Raw genomic sequence first — 20,609 nt, forward strand, 5'->3', positions numbered from 1 at the left:
TTGTATTCTTAAAGGTAAATATGGCTATTTTAAATGAAAACAAACAAGTCTTTAGACCTTAAGGAAGCGTATTAAACTGGGGCAGGTTACTGCTGTCGCTGACGATGGATTCCTTGTCTTTAACACCGGGAGTATAACACTCGCCCCAGTTTTCACATTAGGATGAAATTAAATATGACAACCCTGTAAGGTGCCTCGCACAGTATGTAGCACAAGGTAGTAGCAAAAAAAAAAAAAAAAATCAGTTGCTTTCCCTTCTCTTTCAAGCAAAAAAACCCAAAAAACTTGAGTTTTAACTTAAAATTCTAATGTATGAATACAAATAAGAAAAAAAAATAATTCAAGCAATGATTATTTTCCTAACACTGCCAGACAGCTGACTGGTCAGCCCAGCTGTAATAAACAGTAAATATTATTTACTTCATATTTTGGTTTTGTTACAGACTTTAAGATGCCAAAACAAAGTCTAATATATTTGAGATAAGATTTCAGCACCTTTTTCCCTTGATCCAGGTCATTTTAACCAGTATACAAAGATGATATGACCATAATTATTTTAAAGTACCATTTATAGTGTTCAAAATTGAGGGATCCTGTACAAAGAAAGCTGCATCCAATATATAAATATTTAACATTCATGGGATTTTACTGAAAGAAAAAGAAAAGTCCTGAAAGGAAAGAAGCTGGAATTTCCCAGGAGGCTAGAAAAACATTGATTTCTCCTTGCTGTCCAGCCAACACATCCCTTTGGACGTGATCCTTTTCGGTGACAAGAAAGCTAGAAAAATTTAAGCCAGAAGGAAATTCGAAGGGCAAAAAAAATAACTTGCCCATTGTCCTTCATACGGCTCCTGGATATCCTTTCTCTATAATTTTTGCAGTGGAGAGAAAACCCCAGCTCCTATGGGATTAAGGGGGGAAAAAAAATCTCCTAACCAAAAACATATTCTTACCTCAATTCAACTCCATTCAAGTAGTTAAGAGTTATCTGGCAATTTCATATCAAATATTAGAAGGATATGAGACTTTCGGCTAACGAACCTGAAATTTAGAAATCTGTTCCCTCATACGTCTCATTCCCTTTCACGGTGGATTACGGTGCTAAAGAAGAAAATCTGCTGCTCTCCTAACAATCACAAGGAAAGCGAGCCCAAGAGAGGAAAATCAGATCTGTAAAAATACGATGACATTCCCCTGAATTTTTATTTATGCAAACATTTTCTGAAGGTTTGTGTAAGGCCTTCACCCAGTATCCAAATTCTGAGTCAGCATGATGGCACAGTAGGAACCGAAAGTTTCTTCCCTTTCTCTGGAGTTTCCCGGGTAGAGTCAAGCACTTCTTATGGCTGCAGAAATCCCACCAGGTGGGGCCCAAGGCACTGACTTACACCATCTTAGACTCCTGCTCTGCGGCCACAGCTAGAAAACAGCGCTTTTGCAGGCTTTGTGCCATCTGAACTTCTCATCAATCAGATCAGGTAGACAAGCCCGATATTAATATGTCATTTAACCTTCCCAAAGTTTTCAGAAGAAGATGATGGAGACCTGACATTAGATCTCAGGTCTTTTAACATCTAGCCTAGTCCTTCCCTTCTCTCTGTTTAGCCATCATAGGGCACTGCCTACCTATCTCTCCCTAATTAAGGCTCAAAAATTTTGTTCACCACATTGCAAAAGGATAGAATCAATTTACAAAACACAATGGCCTAGAAAAGTCAGCACTGAGGCTGCCATGTGTATTTGAAAAGGACAGAACTTTTTAATAGCTGAAAATACCTCGTGATACTGAAAAAAAAGTTCCTTCTATTGCCAAGAGAATAAAAATGAATTGAAAAGCATTAACCACATGATTCTGAAACATACTTGAAGATGGTTTTCTTTTTACTAGTATTGTGTTTCCATCTCAAGAATCCTTCTGAAAAAAGCAGTTTTATCATCTCCATTTCTTCAATTAGGTTTCTAGGACCTAACTAACAGACAAGTACTTCCTAAGATAAATCCTCATATGAGGGTCTAGTCCATTCTTTATTTATTCCAGTAGTGCACTCCCCCGGCTGACTGTTTTCAGGAGTTATCTGGAAACTCAATATTCTATAAGGAGTAGTTTTGACTTCCTCATTAAAAACACTGGTCTAATGCTATTTTATTCACCAATGCAAAAAATAAGAGAAAAAGTAAAATAATCAAAGACTAAGGATTACTTAGTAAACACTTTCAAGTTTTACTTTTCACATAGCATTTGGTTTCATAAAGACAGATCATTTGGAAATATCCAGAAAACACACATGCAAAATTTCTTCTACATTCTTTATTAACTGAGCACATTTACTGAGGCTTCTACTCTGTGCTAGGCTGACTGTAACTAACATAATTCATCAGCAGTCCCTGAGTTTAAACTGGAGGACTGCTGATGATAGTCCCCCAGTTACTTTATGATGGTAACTGATTACTAGATGATTAACTATCGTCAACATTTTTTATAATTTTTATTGTAAGGTTTCCAGGATTAAAAAAGATTTATAAAAAATCTTAGTAAAAAGGCAAATATCATGTTATTGCTTATAAGTGTGAGCTAAATAATGTGGACATAAAGTGTCAAACGATAGACAGTAGAGACTCAGAAGGGTGAGGGGGTAGGAGGGGGGTGATGATGAGAAATTTCTTAATGGATACAGTGTATGTTATCTGGATGATGGATACTATAAAAGCCCTGACTTCACCACTATGCAATCTATGTATGTAACAAAATTACACTTGTACTCCATAAACTTATACAAATAAAAGAAATATATCTTAGTAGGTCAAATTTTAAAATTTTGCTTTGGTTACTGTTTCATTCAGAAGCTGACAACAATAATAAAAGAAAATTAAAGCTACCCTAGAACCACACTCCTTTTTAGAGACCCTAACTTATATCTACCTCTTCATTCTCTCTCTCTCTCTCTCTCTCCATACACACACACACACACACACACACACACACACACACACACACACACACACACATATAGCTCTTTCGCCCAGGCTGGATGCAATGGTGCGATCTGGGCTCACTGCAACCTCAGACTCCTGGGTTCAAGAGATTCTCCTGCCTCAGCCTCCTGAGTAGCTTGGCACCTGCCACCAAGTCCAGCTAATTTTTGTATTTTTTAGTAGAGATGGGGTTTCACCATGTTGGTCAGGCTGGTCTCAAACTCCTGACCTCAGGTGATCCACCTGCCTCGAGCAATAGGCAACTTTTTACAGGTGAACATAACAATGACAATAAATTACTACGATGAAGATCAAAATTTCATCTGCAAAACTGTCATCAAGTTCCACATAGGATTATGTGTGAGCACAGGTAGACACAATGGTCAACAAATCCAGCTTTTTAAAGATTCTACTTGTCCCTAGCTAGCTGCAAAAATAAACTGTATTTCTAGATACTCTGTGATGCAACCTTCTCTGCTAGTCCTATTTCTCCTACAAATGGAAAAATGGGGTTGGCAACAAAACTCTTGCTTGCTCTGCACTGCCCTTGCAATTTTCCCTATACAGATTGAAGGCATGTGAGTACCATCGCTCAGTGAGCTTTGTAAGTGATCTACAGATAACAAGTGGATAATTGCAGCAGGTTTACAGGTTTAGCTACAGTGGGTATTACATACAAATGCACTCTTTTACAGAGACTTTATAATCCTCTACACAGCCTCTGCTAACAGTCTGCAAATAGTCCCAGCTAGATTATCAGAATTTCTGAGTTAGCAATGCCTCCTGCTCCCTGTCCAGTCCTCTGCTCAACTCCCCGCTCTTCACTTTGGTACAGATTAACTCCCGACTCCCCCCACCTCCACCCCCAGTCTTTGTTGTTGTTCTCTAGGATATTTTAAGGCTTTCATCTTCTCTATCTGAGAGACTGGATGATTTATATCCCTAAAAGAGTTTATAGCAGAGTCTACAGTTCCTAGGCAGGTAATTCAAGATCATAATATTTAAAAAGTAATCATGAACCTAAAGTATAATTTTTTAATTATCTGAATAAAATCCAGTGGCTGCCTTTTCTAAATAAGTAAGGACATGTAAGGATAGCACAGAAGAGTACTAAGTGTCTTGATTACTACAGTATTAGCTTCCTACAGATTGGCTCAGCTCAGCACAAACACTTAAGCAACAGCTTCAAAGAGGACAAGTTTTAAATGAACATTCCCTTAAAAAAAAAAAGAGAGAGAGAGAGCGCAACCTTTAGTCCCAGGACAGCAGCACCTACATAATGCTGAGCTCTACTTTTACCTGGGAATAAAACATATATGTTTTTCTGCTTGCTACAGACAGTGCTGGCATGTTTTCTCTTTAAATTCCAAGTCTTTTACCAAAATCAAAAGGAAATCAGCTTTATAAAATTCCAATCATGTCTATGATACATAAATGAGGAACAAAAGGAGTCAAAAATGAAGTGTTTTGATTGCTCAAAAAAAAATTCAATCACATAAACCCAAATGGTTCTGTCTAAAGAACATTAAAAAAAAAAAAACTCATCCGCTACAAAATTGATATTATAGCAAGTGCTTGTGAGTCTACAAATTCAAGTCCAGAGAGTCCCATTTGTGAGACCCTACCTCTGCTCTGTTAAATCACATAAGGGTCTCGACCACAGGGAAGACTCGATCAAAATAATGAGGTTGATGAGAGCAAATCTAAGACCTGTATGGGAGTGGAAAAAGTACTTCAAAAGCAAGATTTTTGCGGGTTGGCTCAATGGTCTTTTTTTTTAGCGTGTGGTCTTTTTTTTTTAAGACTATCTTTTGGGTTGTTCTCATGTCTTTATCAATGAAGAAGAAACTACTAGGGTCATTTCAAAAAAACTATCTGAGTAAGGACCAGGCATGTAAATGCAATATTAGCTCTGCAAGGGTTACATGTAGTATGGCTTCCTGGCACACTTAAATAAGCAAACTGGCCATAAGGTATTTGATGGGGGAATGGCAAGCGCTTCCAATTATTCTGACTATGATCCTGTCCCAAATTGTAGCAATGCAATGAAGGAGGGATCAAACAGGAAACTTTGGGGGCTCTGAGGAATTTTCCCACACATTCTCCTGACATCTATATATACATTTGAGTTAGAATAATACACTTTCTAAAACTTACTCTCCACTCGAAGGGGAAAACTCAATGTGTTTAGCTTCAAAAAGTGCACAACTTAAAATAGAAAAGTGAAAATTACTTATAGGTTAAGTCAAATTCAATAGCTTCTTGCAATAAAGTGAAAAGATACTCTACCTTAAAAATCTTGCATGAGACATAAGCCTTAGTCTCCATCTATCCTTGAATATTATTTATGTGATTATTTTCAAAGGTATCCAACAATGTCACGTACAGTGGTACATTCAGAAGCTTACTGATTAGACAAGTCCAACTTAGTTCCTTAATTCCAGATGTGAACAATGACAAAATCAGATTTTAGCTGTTTATAAGCAAGTACAAATATGCAGGGTAGGTAAGACAAAGTTATAATAGGTATAATTCTGTTTAATAGAAACCAAAGTGTTGATTCCCTTAAGGTAAAAGTCACAACAGAACTAAGTTATACAAGGTAATTAGAAAAGAACTCATGGAACATTTTCATAGCAATTTCTACTTTAAAAAAATAAACAAACATTTTAAAAGATAGCTGAAATGAGAACACCCATATCTTTCCTTTCCCACCTAAAAATTGACTCTTAGAAAGATCACAAAGAACCAAAAACAATGAAGTTTGCAGTGCTACACTGACCAGGTGTTATTGTGGTTTGATGTGACTGAGCTGCAACGTTTGCTGCAGCTTCCTGCACTGTGTTGCTTTTCCCTCCCCAAGCATCTGAAGAGAAATGAGATGTTTCTTTTCTAAGGTGTTAAACATTTGGGTTGCATGCGGGACAAATGGAAGATTGACGCCTAAGCTGAATAACCACAGTGCATTAGGCCAGTGGGAACTTTCACTACATTAAAGCTGGCCAAGCTCACCATTCACACGGTGTTCAGGCACACAACTGCCAGAGCCAAACTAGGGATGTAAAGAACTATTTCTTTCTTTTAATACTTTACCATTGGCCTACAGGGATTTTCATAAATAAAGTTCAGAGAACGAAAGGTTTGGGAGTATGCTTTTAATAAACTCTCCAGGGTCCTGGCTCTAAAATATTTAACAGGCTTCTGCATCTTCTCTTCACTCTCTGTGAAGAAGACCAACTCAAGCCAAAGTTTACTATGCCCTAAGAACTCACGCTGACACCAAATATGTCATGATAGGTGCTTTCTTCTTAGACCCAATTTATCTGAACTAAGAATTCTTATTTAAAATTCTGTGACAGACCCATTCATAAGATTTCTGGTATAGACACATTCACACCCCTAAGGATTCCAGTTCTAGAAGGATGTAATTTGCCAATTAAAATTCCCCTTGAGAAGAAAAAAAGCTGAGTAGGTGAAAGTGGTGCTCCTGAACAGGTAATACTGTATATTGGTCATAGGTAAAATCTGTTCCAGCATACACACAGTAGCATTTGTCTAAAAAATAAGCAAAAGCATATGCACTTTTTATAATTAGATTCCAGCAGAAACATTTCTCTGCATGCCAGTTGGCCATAGCTGGTATCCTCTGGATTGTCTGCAGTTAGATACAAACAGAAGACTGTTTAGGGAAGGAGTGGTCAGGTCCCTCCCCCACCCCAGGTGTTTTTCCAGTCCTAACACTTTTGGGAAGCAGATGCAGTAAACAAGCAATTGTTTGTAATGGAAATTCAAGAAGCAGGATGCCAAGGGGATGCTCCCATCCTAAGCCCAAACACAAATGGTCACCATGCTCCTGACACCCTAGATGAAAATCTATCACTGTGGATGTTAGTGACACAAACACTCAGCCCTGCAAAGGACAGAGTTAAAGAGCAAGAAGGCAGAAGTGTGGTTAGGGGTGAAGAAGAGAGGCTGTCTTCCGGTTAGTGTTTTTGATCTCAGACACATTAAAAACAGCTGTTAGGTATTAAAAACCAAAGATTGTAACTCACTTCAGTTGGACCCTAAAAAAAAAATTTACATAGTCTTGTGGTTACAGCTGAAAAGCTTCTGGAATTGTGCAAACTGCAGAATATCTCAAGAAAACATGCCTAAAATAAATACATCCTAATATTTAACAGAATAAAGCAAAGCAACAGATAACAGGGTAAGGTAACTGTTTCCTGACCACACCTCTTTCCTACACTCTACCCAGACCAACATTTATTCTGGCCACAAATCTTTCCTAAACAATGAATGACTGTTTGATTCACTGACCTCAAAATTTTAATACATACACTAACAATAAATACCTTCTATCAAAAGATATTTTCTATCAAAATTTCAAAATGACTAGTATACTGGTAGATTGGGAGAAAAGACCGTGGAAACAAGGCAGAATGCTGGCATAAAGACGAAGATCAGCTGATTTTTCAATATTCTTAGGGATTGTTTATAAATACCAATAAATTTTCATTACATTGATTTTTTAAAAGTACTATTTTGAAAGGAGAAGTAGCTGATCTTTTTAAGAAATAAATTCCACAAATGCTGTATACTCACAGCTGAAAAACGTAAGGCTGTTTTGTGGCTATTTTCTATTGTCACCAACACTACTTTGATTTGGAAAGATTATTTGTTATTCTGAAAATGATTTAACAGGAATCTTCAAATATTCCTTATCTAAAACATATTCTCCTTCCCTTCTCCACCCCCTCCAAAAACAGCAAAAAAACCTGCCCAAATGTTAAAGAGATATCTATATATCTGTATGTTTTGTTCAAAAATTTAAAGTCTCCTACAACTTTTAAAACTCAAGCATTTATTTGAGGGGCCTCTAAATATTAAACTATTTTTGCTTTTTTTAATTACTTTTTAAGTAGGAGATTCATCCTCATCACACAGACATCTTTATCATTAAATACTTGAAAAGCCTTAAAATAAAATATGAAATACCTATTTCTTACAGCAACCATCACAAGATCTCCCTCAAGATTAGAACCCCAAGATCTCCACTTTAACTACTATATAAAAATTAGAAAAAGCTTATTCCCTAGCTGAGAGATCAAATATCCTTTAGCAATTTATTGGAAAATAATTACAATAACATCTAAATCGCAGTGCTCAAAGTGATCATATTTGATATAAGTACCATTTCAACAACTGAAGATTATGTGTAATGATAACCACAAATACTCTTGTTGATAACTGTTGATTTTGAGCCACTATTCTCTGCTAGTGAATCTTCTCACTCCCAGATTTTGTTCACTAAGGTATTAACAACGTTACTCTTCCCAGATGTTTGTGACTGATTTTTTTCAGTTGGTAGAAACACTGGGCAAGTAAGTCAAACACTATAGGTTCCATTTTACAATCTTAGATTTGACCTCCAGGGCTGTCAGTGAGACTGGAACCCTAAGCCCCGAGACCCATACACATGTGTTTTTCATTGGGGGTTAGGTGATAAAGGGAGAGTGGGGCTGGAGACAAGGTAAATATATTGATGGGTCAGTAAAAAATCCGTCACCAACGCTGGTGGGCTAATTCTAAGAGAGAACTCCATCACAAGCACATTTTACATCTACATACTACACAAGTTACCATTTAGGTGTTTTCTCACTTAAATGAGGTTTCCACTTCCTAAGAGAAATATCATCAAATAAACCTGAAATTCTTTATAATGTTATGCATTTGCATAATGCAGTTATAATACCACTGCATTTTTAGAATTTTAAAAGTTAACTAAACCACAAGATTAAAAAAAAAGGAACAACTTTCATTAGGGTTATCTTTGAGTGATGCTTTCTCAACAATTGACAATAAAGCAAAAATAACTCATCCCCGCCAAACCGATCCTAAGGAAACATTGGCTGATACAATAAAATAAGACACCATTTTAAAAGCCAAAGTAACATAACAAACATTCAGCTCCAAATGAGCTAAAGTAGCTCTGATTCTAGAAAGCTTGTGGGCATTAAAAGCTATACAGTCCTTACTTAGCTGAAAAAGTAAATCAATTTTTTCCTCTCATCAGCATAGAATGCACAATACTCATAAAATCAGGGATCTGTTGATGTAACTTCACTTGATTTTATAACTTATGATCTGTTACATATTTATTTTAATCAATAAGCCAAAAGCTAAAATTTCAAAGGCAAGACATCAAAGGTAGCACTGTTTTAAGGTGGCCATTCCTCATAACAGCTCTTATTTAGCAACGACTAGTTATAGATAATGAAAGCATTACCAATGAGTTTGGAAAAATAAACATTCTTCCAAAATACAAATCAATTTGCACTTCTGAACATAATTTGCAACATCAGCATGTTACTTACTGTTCTCGGGATGGGTGGAGAAAGAGATCCATTTGACATGTATGGGTCGTTATTCATATTTGGCATCATTATGTACCCGGAATAACTTGAGTAGGAGGGTCCCTTGTTGTAGAGGCCTCCATCTGGATGCTTTCCTGGGAGGATCCAAAGAACAATCAATGATGCACTGACTTCCCTTTTATATTACTGTATTTTTCATCTGAAAATCTAATAGTTCTAAGATAAATCAGACCCTATGTAAAAGATTTGTTTACAAAATACCGTAACTGGATTATTATGCTCTATTTTAGATTGACAGTATTTATTCTCTTAAATAGCCTAGCAGCAAACCAGATGTTTTAAAAACATGTGGTTCAAACAGTTCTTCCACTACTGACTGATGTTTTTACAAAAATAAGTGTTATCCATCTAACTTAATTTGTTCTAATACTAACAAACTGGACTAAAATATACAGAACACACACAACTCTAAAACTGTAATATAAATATATTAGGCCATCTAGCTACACACAAACACAGAGATTTATACACTTGAAATTATGTTTTGCCTTGTAGACAAACTCAAAGATTCTACCTGTGCTTAAAGATTTCTAGAAAAATTTCTAGATTCTACTGAAAGAGTTGTTATCTAGTATATAGGCAACTATCTAAATTTATAAAGGATTAACTCTGGGAGGCTTAATTTTATGTGCTACACTTAGATCATTTTGCCAAAAAATTTCTGTTCGATATGTGTATTTCTTCTTGTTAATCTGTGTAACTATCTTGTAGCTGAGGAAGAAGCCTAATATATAATTCTCTTCCCTGCTCCTGGTTGACATATTGTATGTAAAAACACTTCATTTCAGTTAGGCCAATTGTTAAGTAATTAATGGAGAACAGATAGGCTGACAAGGAATCCCTAAGGTTACTTGATTCTTTTAAAGTCACAAAGAATTCTCCTGAAGTCTAAATACATATGCATGTAATTTTAAAGTTTTTAGCAAGAATCAGAAATAGGGAGAAAGGGTATCATTTCTGATATGCACATTCCTAATTATAAGTTTTATATTTTTACAACTTAGATTCTGCTCTGCTCATTTACTGCCGGCCTTTTCACTGTAATAAGGAACAAGAAACAGCAATTTTGCAAGTGAAAATCCACTCAAAACTATTCTGGTTGGAAAATAAATCGATATATACTGTCATTCTTCTTAATAATATATTAAAAATACTAAAGATCTAAGCTAATTAGGATTTAAGGTAAGATGAGGAAGAGAAAAACTCATTATAGACATTCCCTCTTCCTAAAGAATCTGGAACCCACCTGAAATCCAAAGGTCCCTAACTCATTCAAAAACAGTTTTTAAATTATGTAATATATATTAGAGGTAAGCCGTTAAGTTTCCTGCGTTTTCTTTACCATTAAAATAGTGGGCATAGTCTGACCTAGTCCCAGTTTCTTGAACTCAAAAGTAACAAAACACACCTATTTATACAAATTGCACACCTTATCTGCTAAAGTCAGAAGAAGTAGAATGGGTGTCTTACCGTCATCGGGGTGTTCTCTGGCCTTGTCGTGGTAGGGCTCCTGAGAGGTTTGTGCTTGTCTGGCCACCTAACATCATGAATCCCCACACCCAAAAGAAAGAAAATCACCTTAGAGTTTGTGACAATAATGATACAAATGTGTGTGCGCTGGTAATTCAAAGGAAGAGGTTTAGGGGCAACTCTGTTTTATACTCTGAGAGACATACGCTAGTGTTTAGTACTGCATAATCTTTTCCTTGTCAACATGTATTTTTGAGTGATTATTATCCACCCGGGACCAAAAACGTATAGATAATAACAAAACCAATAAAAATATAGTTAAATTTGGGAATGATCCACATGCTGTTCTGACTGCTGTTTATTAAACCATATCAAGGCTCCTTGGATGCCTAATATTACAGGAGTAGGAGTTAATGGGGTTGATGGTTTCGATAGCCTCTTCAACCACTGTTCACTTCAATCAGATCTGATTAAAAGAAGGCTGAAATATCATTTTGCAACTGAAAATGGCATTTAAACATAAACAAGCCAACCACTCAGATGCGGTCTTAAGGCAACTGCCCTGAGCGCAGTTACAGCAGAAGCTCCACTCGAGCTTATTACCTACTATGGCTGGCTGAGTGCAGGCTTACAAAAGTAGAACGATTCTGTGGTTAAAGGGAGGAAAATTAGAGAGTCAGGTTATAGACATCTAAAAGGTAGCCCAGTTGATATCAGTTTTGGTAATCACCATCCACCCAGACAGCCTCAACCACGTGCAAATCAGTGGTATTACTCCTTCACCCTCAGGCCTCCTCATGCCCACTTAACACCCAAGTGCTCTCGGATTCGAACGCAGTGTCCTTCACCCGGACCAGAAAACTGTGGAGACTATGAAGTGGGCGGCAAAATTATTTATGGACTAAGGCAGGACTAGCAAAATGGGTAGAAAGAGAGGCTGCTCTACAAATAGGAGAGTTTGGCAAAAAGCCTGTGTTTTGGACGTTATTCGGTTCTCTGGACGTGTGTCCTCCCTTTGACCTCCTTTTCCCAGCACACAGTAGTCACAAATCTTTTACGCGGGGTTAGGTGCACCCTACCCCCGCCCCCAGCCCGCTCAAACTGGATTCAACGGGTAAAGAACACCCTTCTGTTCTCTGAACGCAGGCCCCCAGCCTTTCAAAATGCGTACTCACCTCTGCCATTGGGATAGAGAAGGCAGATCTGAGGTGTTCTTAAACGCGCTGTTTAAAACCCAAAGTGTCCCCGCCCTCAAAACCACACACTTTCTTTTTGGGGGTAGAAAGATGCCATTTAAGGAAAAAAAGGTATATCCTCCAAGTTTCTTTGGAGGGAAAAGGCGTTGGTTAAATCATTCGGGTGTCAGGACTTTTCTACCGGATTTCCTCCAGAGGGTTTCCCAGTTGTGGAACAAGGGTGACCAGTGGAGTGTCGGGTATCAGGGTCCATCCGCCCCCTAGACCAGCTCTGGACTAGGCTTCAAACAGCCCTCCAGCGCGGCCCTGCTCCGCGCTTTCTCTAGCCAGCACCCACGTGTCTCTATTTACTCTACTCAGGTTACCAGCTCTATCGCCCGCAGCGGGCCAGAAGACCCGATAAAGCGCCTTCCACCCTGCAGGACTAGTGCCCGGCTTCCGCTGCTTCTCCGCCTTTCTTCTGCGTAGATTTAAGGCCTGATCCGGTCCCAAACCCCAAATAAAAGTTGTGGGTTTGTTTCCAAGTGATAGCGGTTGGAGAAAACTAGAGTTGGGGGCGGTACAGCCAGGGTGTACCCTTGGGGTGGGTCGGCTCGGCGCACCCACAGCTCCCAGCTGCTAGCCCAGGCGCTGGGGCCGCAGGGACTGAACCCCGCACCGCCCCCGCAGCCCGGGTGCGCGCCCCATCGGCCGGCCTGCTCCCCGCGGCCCGGCTCAGCGGTGGTAGGGACGGCCCCGCCTGCCCCAGCCCACGCCCGCCTCCCCTTCCTCCCGCCTGTGGCTCTGCTCGTCTCCACCTAAGCCTTTGGTGGTTTAACGCACTTTTGCAGAGACATCTACCAAGAGATAGCGTGTGCACTTTGTTTTCCGTCCCACGGAAGAATTTATCAGTAGCGTTATTCAGCCCTACTCACTTTAAAGCACGGCACCCCTCAGCCCAACAAAAAGACCGAAGGCGAAACATTGTGGGTTCCTGCCCTCGAACCAACCGTTCAGCCACCGAACCCCCTAAACTGATCCATTTGGAATAAGTTACCCTGCCCCTCTACCTCCCATCCTACACACACACACACACACACACACACACACTGCGGACCGGGGGCCCAGCTACGCACACACCCCAAAACAAACGAGGGATCTACTCGGGACCCTCAGCCGGGCGGCCGGGCGCCTTCGTTCCCTTCCTCCCTCTCTGCGTTTCCCAGGGACCCGCCACGCCTCTCGGAACTGGGGCAGCGGCCCGCTCACCTCGTGTCCGTTGCTGGCCGGGATGATTTCAGACTCGTTCACCAAGGAAGACTTGATGTCAGCTAAATCGCCTTCCTCTTCGGGATGACTGATCTCGGCGAAGATCTTTTCCTTCTGAGGATCGCCCTCGTCCTTGAAGGGGATCATCTCGTCCGTGGCGCAGAGTTCCGGGTCCCCCCCGCCGCCGCCACCTCCTCCGGAGAGTTGGGGCATCCCGGCGGCTCTGTAATCTCCGCTCCGCTGTGGGAGCACCCGCGGCAACAGCAGGAAAGACAGAGGGGTAACTCAAGGGTGGGGGAGGAAAGGAGAGTTGGAAGGGTTCGTGCAGCAAGACAGCGGGCGGAAGCGGGGCGGGCGAGCGAGCGCGGGGCCGCCGGCCGGCAGCCGGAGCAGCTGCCGCGGCGCCCGAATCCCGGCGGCCGCCGCGCTTTCCCGCTTCGCGGAGACCGACGCAGGCGCCCGCCCCCGAGGCCGAAGGGCACTGGGCGGCGAGGGCTGCGGTAGCTGGCGCCTCCGGGGGCGTCTGCACGGCGCGCACTAGACGAGGCTGCCCCGGCGGCCACCCCGCGACCCCACGTCGCCGGGATTTGCGCGCGGAGAACGCCGGTTCTGGAGGGAGCACGCCTCCCCAAAGTGCAGAGGAGGGTCCGGCGGCGCGTCTCCGCGGAAACCCTCTCCACTGTAGTTACCCCGGATGCCGACTTAGTAGTTTGTTTTCCGAGAAAAGATTGGGGATCTGGGCAGAAGGGCCCCGTTTGCCCCAAAAGAAGGTGCAAGGATCAGAAGATAACGAAACGTCCACTTCCTGAAGGGTGGGAAAAAAAGAAAAAGGAAAAGGAGCCACCCACGCTGGAGATGTCCGTTTTAGATCTTCTTATTTTCTTCCCTTTCGCTTCGGTTTTTCTTCTCGAGGCTCATTTAATCTGCTAGAGAAGGAGGAGGAGCAGAAGATGGGGGACGAGGAGGAGGGGAAGAGAAAGAGAAGTTTGCCAAGAATAAAGTTTTTGCCGGCAAGCGCGGGGACTCCGCAGTGGAGGGCACTGCGGAGTCTCGGGGAGTCACAGCGGGGGCCTCGGGCCCAAATGCCTCTGCCCGGAGCTCGAGCCGACACACACACTCAGTCCGACCCCTCTTTGTTCCCGGCTCGAGTTTCTCAGCCTGGCTCGCCGGCTCGCCGCTCTGCACGCCTCCGCCGGCCAGCTCTGTCAAAGCGAAGAGCTGCGCCCCTTGGGTTCGCCCAGCCGAGGGGAGGGGACGCCCCGAGCTTGGCCGCGTGCGAGGCTCCGGGCGCGTCCTGGTTCCTCGGCCCGAGAGCGCGCAGCCCGGGTCCCTCCTCCGCGCCCTGCCCCGCAGGTGAGCGGCTGCGCCTCCCCACTGCTTCTCCTCCTCCCGCGCCTCGCCGGCGCTGAAAAGCTACCCACTTGCGTCGCTTCTCCTCCCTCTCCCCTCCCCCGCCTCTAGCTCTCCTTGGCTGCCCGCTGGAGGGGAGGCGGGGGGTGAGGGGGAGTAGGCGAGAAGGAGGTGGTGATTGAGGGCTTTTTTTTCTTTTTCTTTTCCCAGATCCTGTAGGACGAGTCTTGGTTTTGGGGTGTGTGAGTGTGGTGTGTGCGCGCGCGCCTGGAGGGAAGGATCAGGCAACTTGGCGAGAGAAGGAAGGACCGGGCGCTGCTTATAACCCACCGAGAGGCACGCTTTGCCCGCGTGAAACTGACAAGAAACATTGCCGCAGTGGCTTGACTTCATCATCTAAGTATCTATTTTCTTGGCCCCCACCCACCCACTCCTTTTCCTCTGCCAGTCTCTCCCCTACCTCCTTGACGCCTCCCACTCTCCCTCCCTGGCTCTGGCCGAGGGAGGAAGATGAAAGAGAAAGCCGCCGCCGCTGTGATCGACACCACATTGATAGATGCTCTGACAGTGGGGAGAGGCGGGAATCTGGGACTGAGAAAAAAAGGAAAAGGGGAAAATATAACAGACATTGCTCAACTATTAAGAGAGAACAGAAGGACAAGGAAAAGAGAGTTGTGGCTTTCCCGAATATAATATCACACACACGCTCTTTGGAGACAAGGAAACACACTAGTGAAAATAAAATCTCCAGGCTTACGGAGAAAAAATATGACGAGGAAGAAGGAACTGAAGACTAGATTTTAATTATTGCTTTTTAAACAATATATCTTTCATTCTGTTCTCACCACGGGATGTACGGAGAGTTGTGCTAGGTCTCCAGTGGGTTTTCAGAGACACACACCGCAGTGTGTGGGAACCTCATCGAGAATGAAAAGATAATCCAAGAAGGGGGAAGAGAAGGCAAAAGGACTCAGGAGAGGAAAGCCAGAAGAGGGAGGGAGGACGGGGTAGTCCCTGGCACCTTGGACTGCGAACTGAAAGGGACCCTTGAAGACACCAATCCGAATACAACCTCAAAAATTCCCCAGTCTCCACTGTCTCTTTGATGAATTTTGTACAAAGACAGGAGTTTTCAGGAGATATTTTGTGAAAGTTACAGCAGAAGGGAAGCTGAAGTTTGAAAACACATTACATTTTGTCCCTTGGTTCTCAAACCCCCTCAGTTAAAAATCTAGGCAAAATTATTATATCCAATACAGTAACCATCTGTAAAACTTCAGAACAGTAAACAAAGGACATAAAGAAATGTATCTTCATCTCCCTTAAATCGAAAACAAGCAAAACACCACAGAATCAGATTTTGCTCCATTATATAGGAATTGTCTGGCAAAGATCCCTCTTTTTTTCCTAAAGGTGAAATTTCAGGCTGCTGAACATTGAATGGGTAAAGATTTTTACAATGCTGTATCTAAGTGAGCACTAATGACTTCACCTACTAATAACGACTACTTCTTGGGAATAAGAATTTACTAGGAAGCAATTTTTAAAACTTTACAAAGGATCCAGTTGGTCCCTACAACATGGCCAGTAGTCACATGTAAATTCTATCTGGAAGATTGGGGTGAAATTAAGGGGTTGGTGAAGGAATCCAGGAAAATTAAAACATTAAATCCATTTTTAATAGCTGACAATGCTATGCCTCAAGAGAAGAAAAAGAGTATATTCTGCTACAGTGTGTGAGAAACCCAATTTTTGTTTTTGGATGATGGTGGTATGTCACTTCCCTTAAAGTTAGGCACCAGTGTGAGTAGTGTCCCAGAGAGGTGAACGTGTAGCTGTGTCAGACATTTATAGCCCCATTCTTAAAAGACACATGGGAAAACAGTCAAAAGTCCTCCCATAACTGCACCAATTTGACCAATAGGAAAACAAGTGGAAAATGCAGTTTCACCAAAGCAGAGTAGAGGTTCCTTTTCATCAAACCCTCAGGAGGGGGAGGGGAGAACACAGAATGGCCAGGGGGTACTTTCTGGAAGCCGAAGAGAGATTAAATGATGACTCTTACATCCCCCCGCTGTTTAAGTGCTGAAACTAATTCAGATCCCACTTTCTCCTTCATGTTAACTCTGGATTCCCCGAGTAATTTGGAGCCTATGCTCCAAGTTTCGTGAAGATTAGAAGCTCAAGAAGATGGGATTTTTTAGAACAATAACCAGTGGAAACTGTTTACTTGAAGGGCCAAGGGTAGGGGGCTGCGTTTGGTATTTTACTGAGACCCCGTCCATTGAAAACATTGTTTCTAACGAAATCACCCAGCACCTTGCTCTATTTGCGTGGCTGTTTTCCTTACAGTGGTGTAACTGGTGTTAGCTGATTGTCTTCAGGATTGTTGTAAATCTTCTGATGAGCAGCACTTAGAAGGGGCTTTAGTAAAAACCATGCGCCCCAAATTTGTAAAGCTTCGTTTGGGAGAGAGGTTGACATTTGCACATGAAGTCTGTCTTTTGGAAACAGCAGGAGGACGCAGGAGGGGCGAAGTAACCCCGGGAAGACGTTCTTCCCCCTCCCTTACGGATTCAGTGTAGTTCCTGGCATAAGCAATTCTGTCACCGGGCGGTCTTTTCTAATTCGTGTGGGGGCTGATATTAACATAAGCAGCCGCCTCTTCGGGTGCGAGTGGGATCCCAGGTCCGGGATGTGGTGGGTGCGGTGCGGGAGAGGCACCCGCCGCCCCCTTCCCTCGGATGTTAGAGGCAAGTTGTTCGTGTGAACTCGAGCGAACGACTGGAGGTTGGCTGTTGTAGGTTCACTCCTTCAGGATGTGGGTTTCAGGGGGCGTTTTGATGTGATTTAATTCCGACCGTGAAAACAATTGCTAGGGGCTGGCTGGATTGCTGTTGGTTTTTCCCCTCCTGGTGGCTTTGCTTGGTTTGGGTTTAGTTTGGGAACAAACTTGTTTTATATCAACACTTCCTTCTACATCGGGCGCCGTCGCCTCAACTGCGCGTGGGGGGCGAGGCGCCCACCCCGCACAAGAACAGAGGAGCGGGGGAGAAGAGACGGCCTCGCTGCCCACTGGGTAAGCGGAGCCCAGCCCCGCTCGGGAGCGGGCAGGAGAGACAGGGTAGTGACCCCCTACTCACACCAGAAAACCCCTCCCCCCCCGGCGATTTTGCTGCCAACTCGAGTCGGCTACAGAGTCCAGTGAGTCCTTAATTACAAGGACGAGAGAAAAGCACGGTGCCCCTCGAGTCCTCTCCGCCCCCTCGGTCCTAACCCCCGCCCAGGCTCCAGGTCTTCCCCTTTGTGTGGCCTGGACTCTCTCCCAGCTACAACTTTGGTGGGATCCAAAAGGAAGGAGGTGGCGGGGCCTACGGAAGAGGATACCCAGGAGCCAGGGAGAAGGGCTAGAAAAAGAATAATGTGACTCCAGAGGCGGAACCCCGACCCCCTCTATTTACCACCCCGGCTTCACCCGGAGACGAAAGCTGTGGGCATCTTCAGTTTAACGGACTTCGCGGAAAAGGAGAGAAGGGGGGCGAGGGAAATGGCAGTTTGTGTCCCAGGGGTTCTTCCCCTTCTTCTTGCCGCCTCCTAAAGACAGACAAACTCAACCCCCCACCCTCCGGGGTATCAGGGAACTCGTGGGACCGTGAAAAAGTCGTTCCCAAATCCGGCCGCCTGCGGACGTCGGACTTCCGCGGGGCCGGCGCCCGTTGGCGTCTGTAGCTCGGCGCAGCCTCGCGGGGCTCCAGCGAGCGGGGTCCGCCACCCCTCGCGCCCTCCTGCGGCTTTCCCAGCGCTGGGCCAGTGCAGGCCGAGCCCTGCGTCCCTGCCTCGCTGGGTGGGGGTCCGGGGCGCGGCTGTCCACAGGGCCGCCTCCTCCTGCGGCCCGCGGGGAAGGGGCGCATCCCACCCCGCTCTGCAGGCCGCCCTTCTGCCAGCTGGGAGGCGAGGGCACACGTCCTAAGGCTGCCCAAGGGGGAGAGGAATCGCGCCGGTAGGAGAGCGCACGGGAACCAGGAACGCAAGGCGGGCACAGGGGAGCCGAAGGAGCCAGACAGGGCCCGGCCACGCGCCCTCCTCGCTCGGCTGCGCTCCGTGACGGGAACCCAGGCTCCCACGCACGGGGAATGCCTAGAACGGAGCTACAATGGAGGTGGGAGCTGGAGTCATTTTGCGGGCCACAGGACTGCTCATTTCGTGGGCAGGACGTGACATTCTTGTCCCTCCTTTCTGAAAAACTTTTCTCAGGCGCCTGAACTTGGCATGGGACCGGCCTCGGAAGGCCGGCGGGTAGCACGGCCGCGGCATCCAACCCTTCGCCCTCCTTCCCACCGGCCCTCCGCGTCCCTCGGCCCGCCCCCCAGGTCGGGGACGCGCGCGGAAAGGCCGCCCGCGCGCTCGAGCCGTGCCTTATATCGGCTGAGGGCGGCGCCTGCGCAGGGCCCCGCGCGGCGGCGCGGCCTTTGAAGTCGCGGCGGCTGCCGCTTTCATCCTTTCTTTTTTCCCTCGCAGGCCCCTTTGTGTGACTAAATTTGGCAAGAATATGGATCTGAGCCAGTCTTTCCACGTGTGCTCCCAGCTCCCAGCTGAGAAGGCCAAGGGTTCTCTTCCGGGTAAGGAGACAGGGAGAAAGATCAAAGAGTTTGGGGAGCTGGATCTGAAATGTGAATTGAAAATAAAAATCAAGCCTGGACACATTCCAGTTTCTAAAGCAAAACCAACCCTCAGCAGAGGCCGGCTCTCCATATAGCTCTCTTTCTTTCTCTCTCTGCTCCCTTTGACTCTTTTCTGTGACCATTCTTGAGCACATGGTATAAAATAAAGAGAACATAGGGAAACAGTTTCTCTATATTTCGTTTTGGAGTAATTTTATTAGGGAAAATATCTTGTTCATAATTACCGGTATGTGAAGCCGAATTTCCTTAGCCGTAAATACTGTCTTATTTCAGCATGCTTCGCACTTTCTTCTGCGGCCACATTTGGGAAGAGAACGTTGACACAACACGTGTGGATATGTTCGTTGTGTATAGTGGTCCTTTTTTTCTACACATGATATGGTGGTGCACCGTATAGTTTTCTTTCACAGAAGTTAGATTCTGGAAAACCAATGTTAATATTTTTATCAAAGTACTTACTGTCACAGTTGATCTCTGTGATTTGAAACCCTCTCGTCGATAGACTGCAGAGATCTTTTCCTAGAGGCCACTCACCAGACAGAAACCTTTGTGTTTTTATGGTTAAAAAACTGTAGGTCCCTTCACTTCTGTTGTTAATGGAAGTAACTAAAAGAAAGAGACAGCTTTGAAATACTGTGATACGAAGAGTCAGAAATCCTGGGTTGGAGACGGGCCCTGCCACTCCCTCTCATGCCATTGGTAACCTTAGGCAAGCCATTTAACCTCTCCCAGAGTCTGTTTCCTCTCTGAAAAAATGGATATAATAATACCGTACTATTAAGTGAGATAATGCATATGAAAGTATGTACAAATGTAAGGTATTATTAGTCCATGAAGCAAAGACGATCCTTTTAAGGGGACCTGTTAAGTTGCAAAACCAAAAACTTCGGAAGCTCTAGAAACCCTTACCACAGGAGCAAATGCGGACAGTGTTACGCTCTCGCGTCCATGCTATGACCATCTCCATGCCTCCATCAGTTGTGTTACAAAGGCCACCAAAATCACTGAAGCGGTTGTTACCCCCAAGTGAGTGTGATGAGAGAACATTTTAAGAACAGGGTGAATGTGCCTTAACTCGTGTTTATGTTGGGCTCTTAATGAATTCATAAATGAATGAAGAAAATAACACTGAAAACAATATCTTCTTGTGAGACGTTTAACACACATTACAGCAGCTCTGAAAACAGTCTTAGTATAATGGCTTGAGAAAGCAGTAATGTTTATGTGGATAAAATACCCCCAACAACAGTTGTAAG

General features: G+C 44.0%; 1 protein-coding gene across 6 annotated transcripts in view; it reads right to left on the bottom strand.

The window, feature by feature from the left end:
• The window catches only part of LEF1 (lymphoid enhancer binding factor 1), a 123,399-nt gene extending 108,291 nt beyond the window's left edge, over nucleotides 1-15,108 (bottom strand). For 2 of the 6 annotated variants that reach the window (XM_055384156.2, XM_031010305.3), the window contains exons 1-3: nucleotides 13,322-15,108; nucleotides 10,878-10,944; nucleotides 9,348-9,481 (exon numbers count right to left, since the gene is read on the bottom strand). In XM_055384156.2, the coding sequence (XP_055240131.1) occupies nucleotides 9,348-9,481; nucleotides 10,878-10,944; nucleotides 13,322-13,534 (414 nt within the window). In that variant the 5' untranslated portion in view covers nucleotides 13,535-15,108. Of the gene's footprint in view, nucleotides 1-9,347; nucleotides 9,482-10,877; nucleotides 10,945-12,052; nucleotides 12,785-13,321 lie in introns of those variants that run through there. The other 4 variants (XM_004040255.5, XM_004040254.5, XM_055384157.2 and 1 more) reach the window with 3 other exon arrangements.
• Nucleotides 15,109-20,609: the final 5,501 nt, after the last annotated feature.

Source organism: Gorilla gorilla, chromosome 3, assembly GCF_029281585.2.
Source record: "Gorilla gorilla gorilla isolate KB3781 chromosome 3, NHGRI_mGorGor1-v2.1_pri, whole genome shotgun sequence".
NCBI classification, from domain to species: Eukaryota; Metazoa; Chordata; class Mammalia; order Primates; family Hominidae; genus Gorilla; species Gorilla gorilla.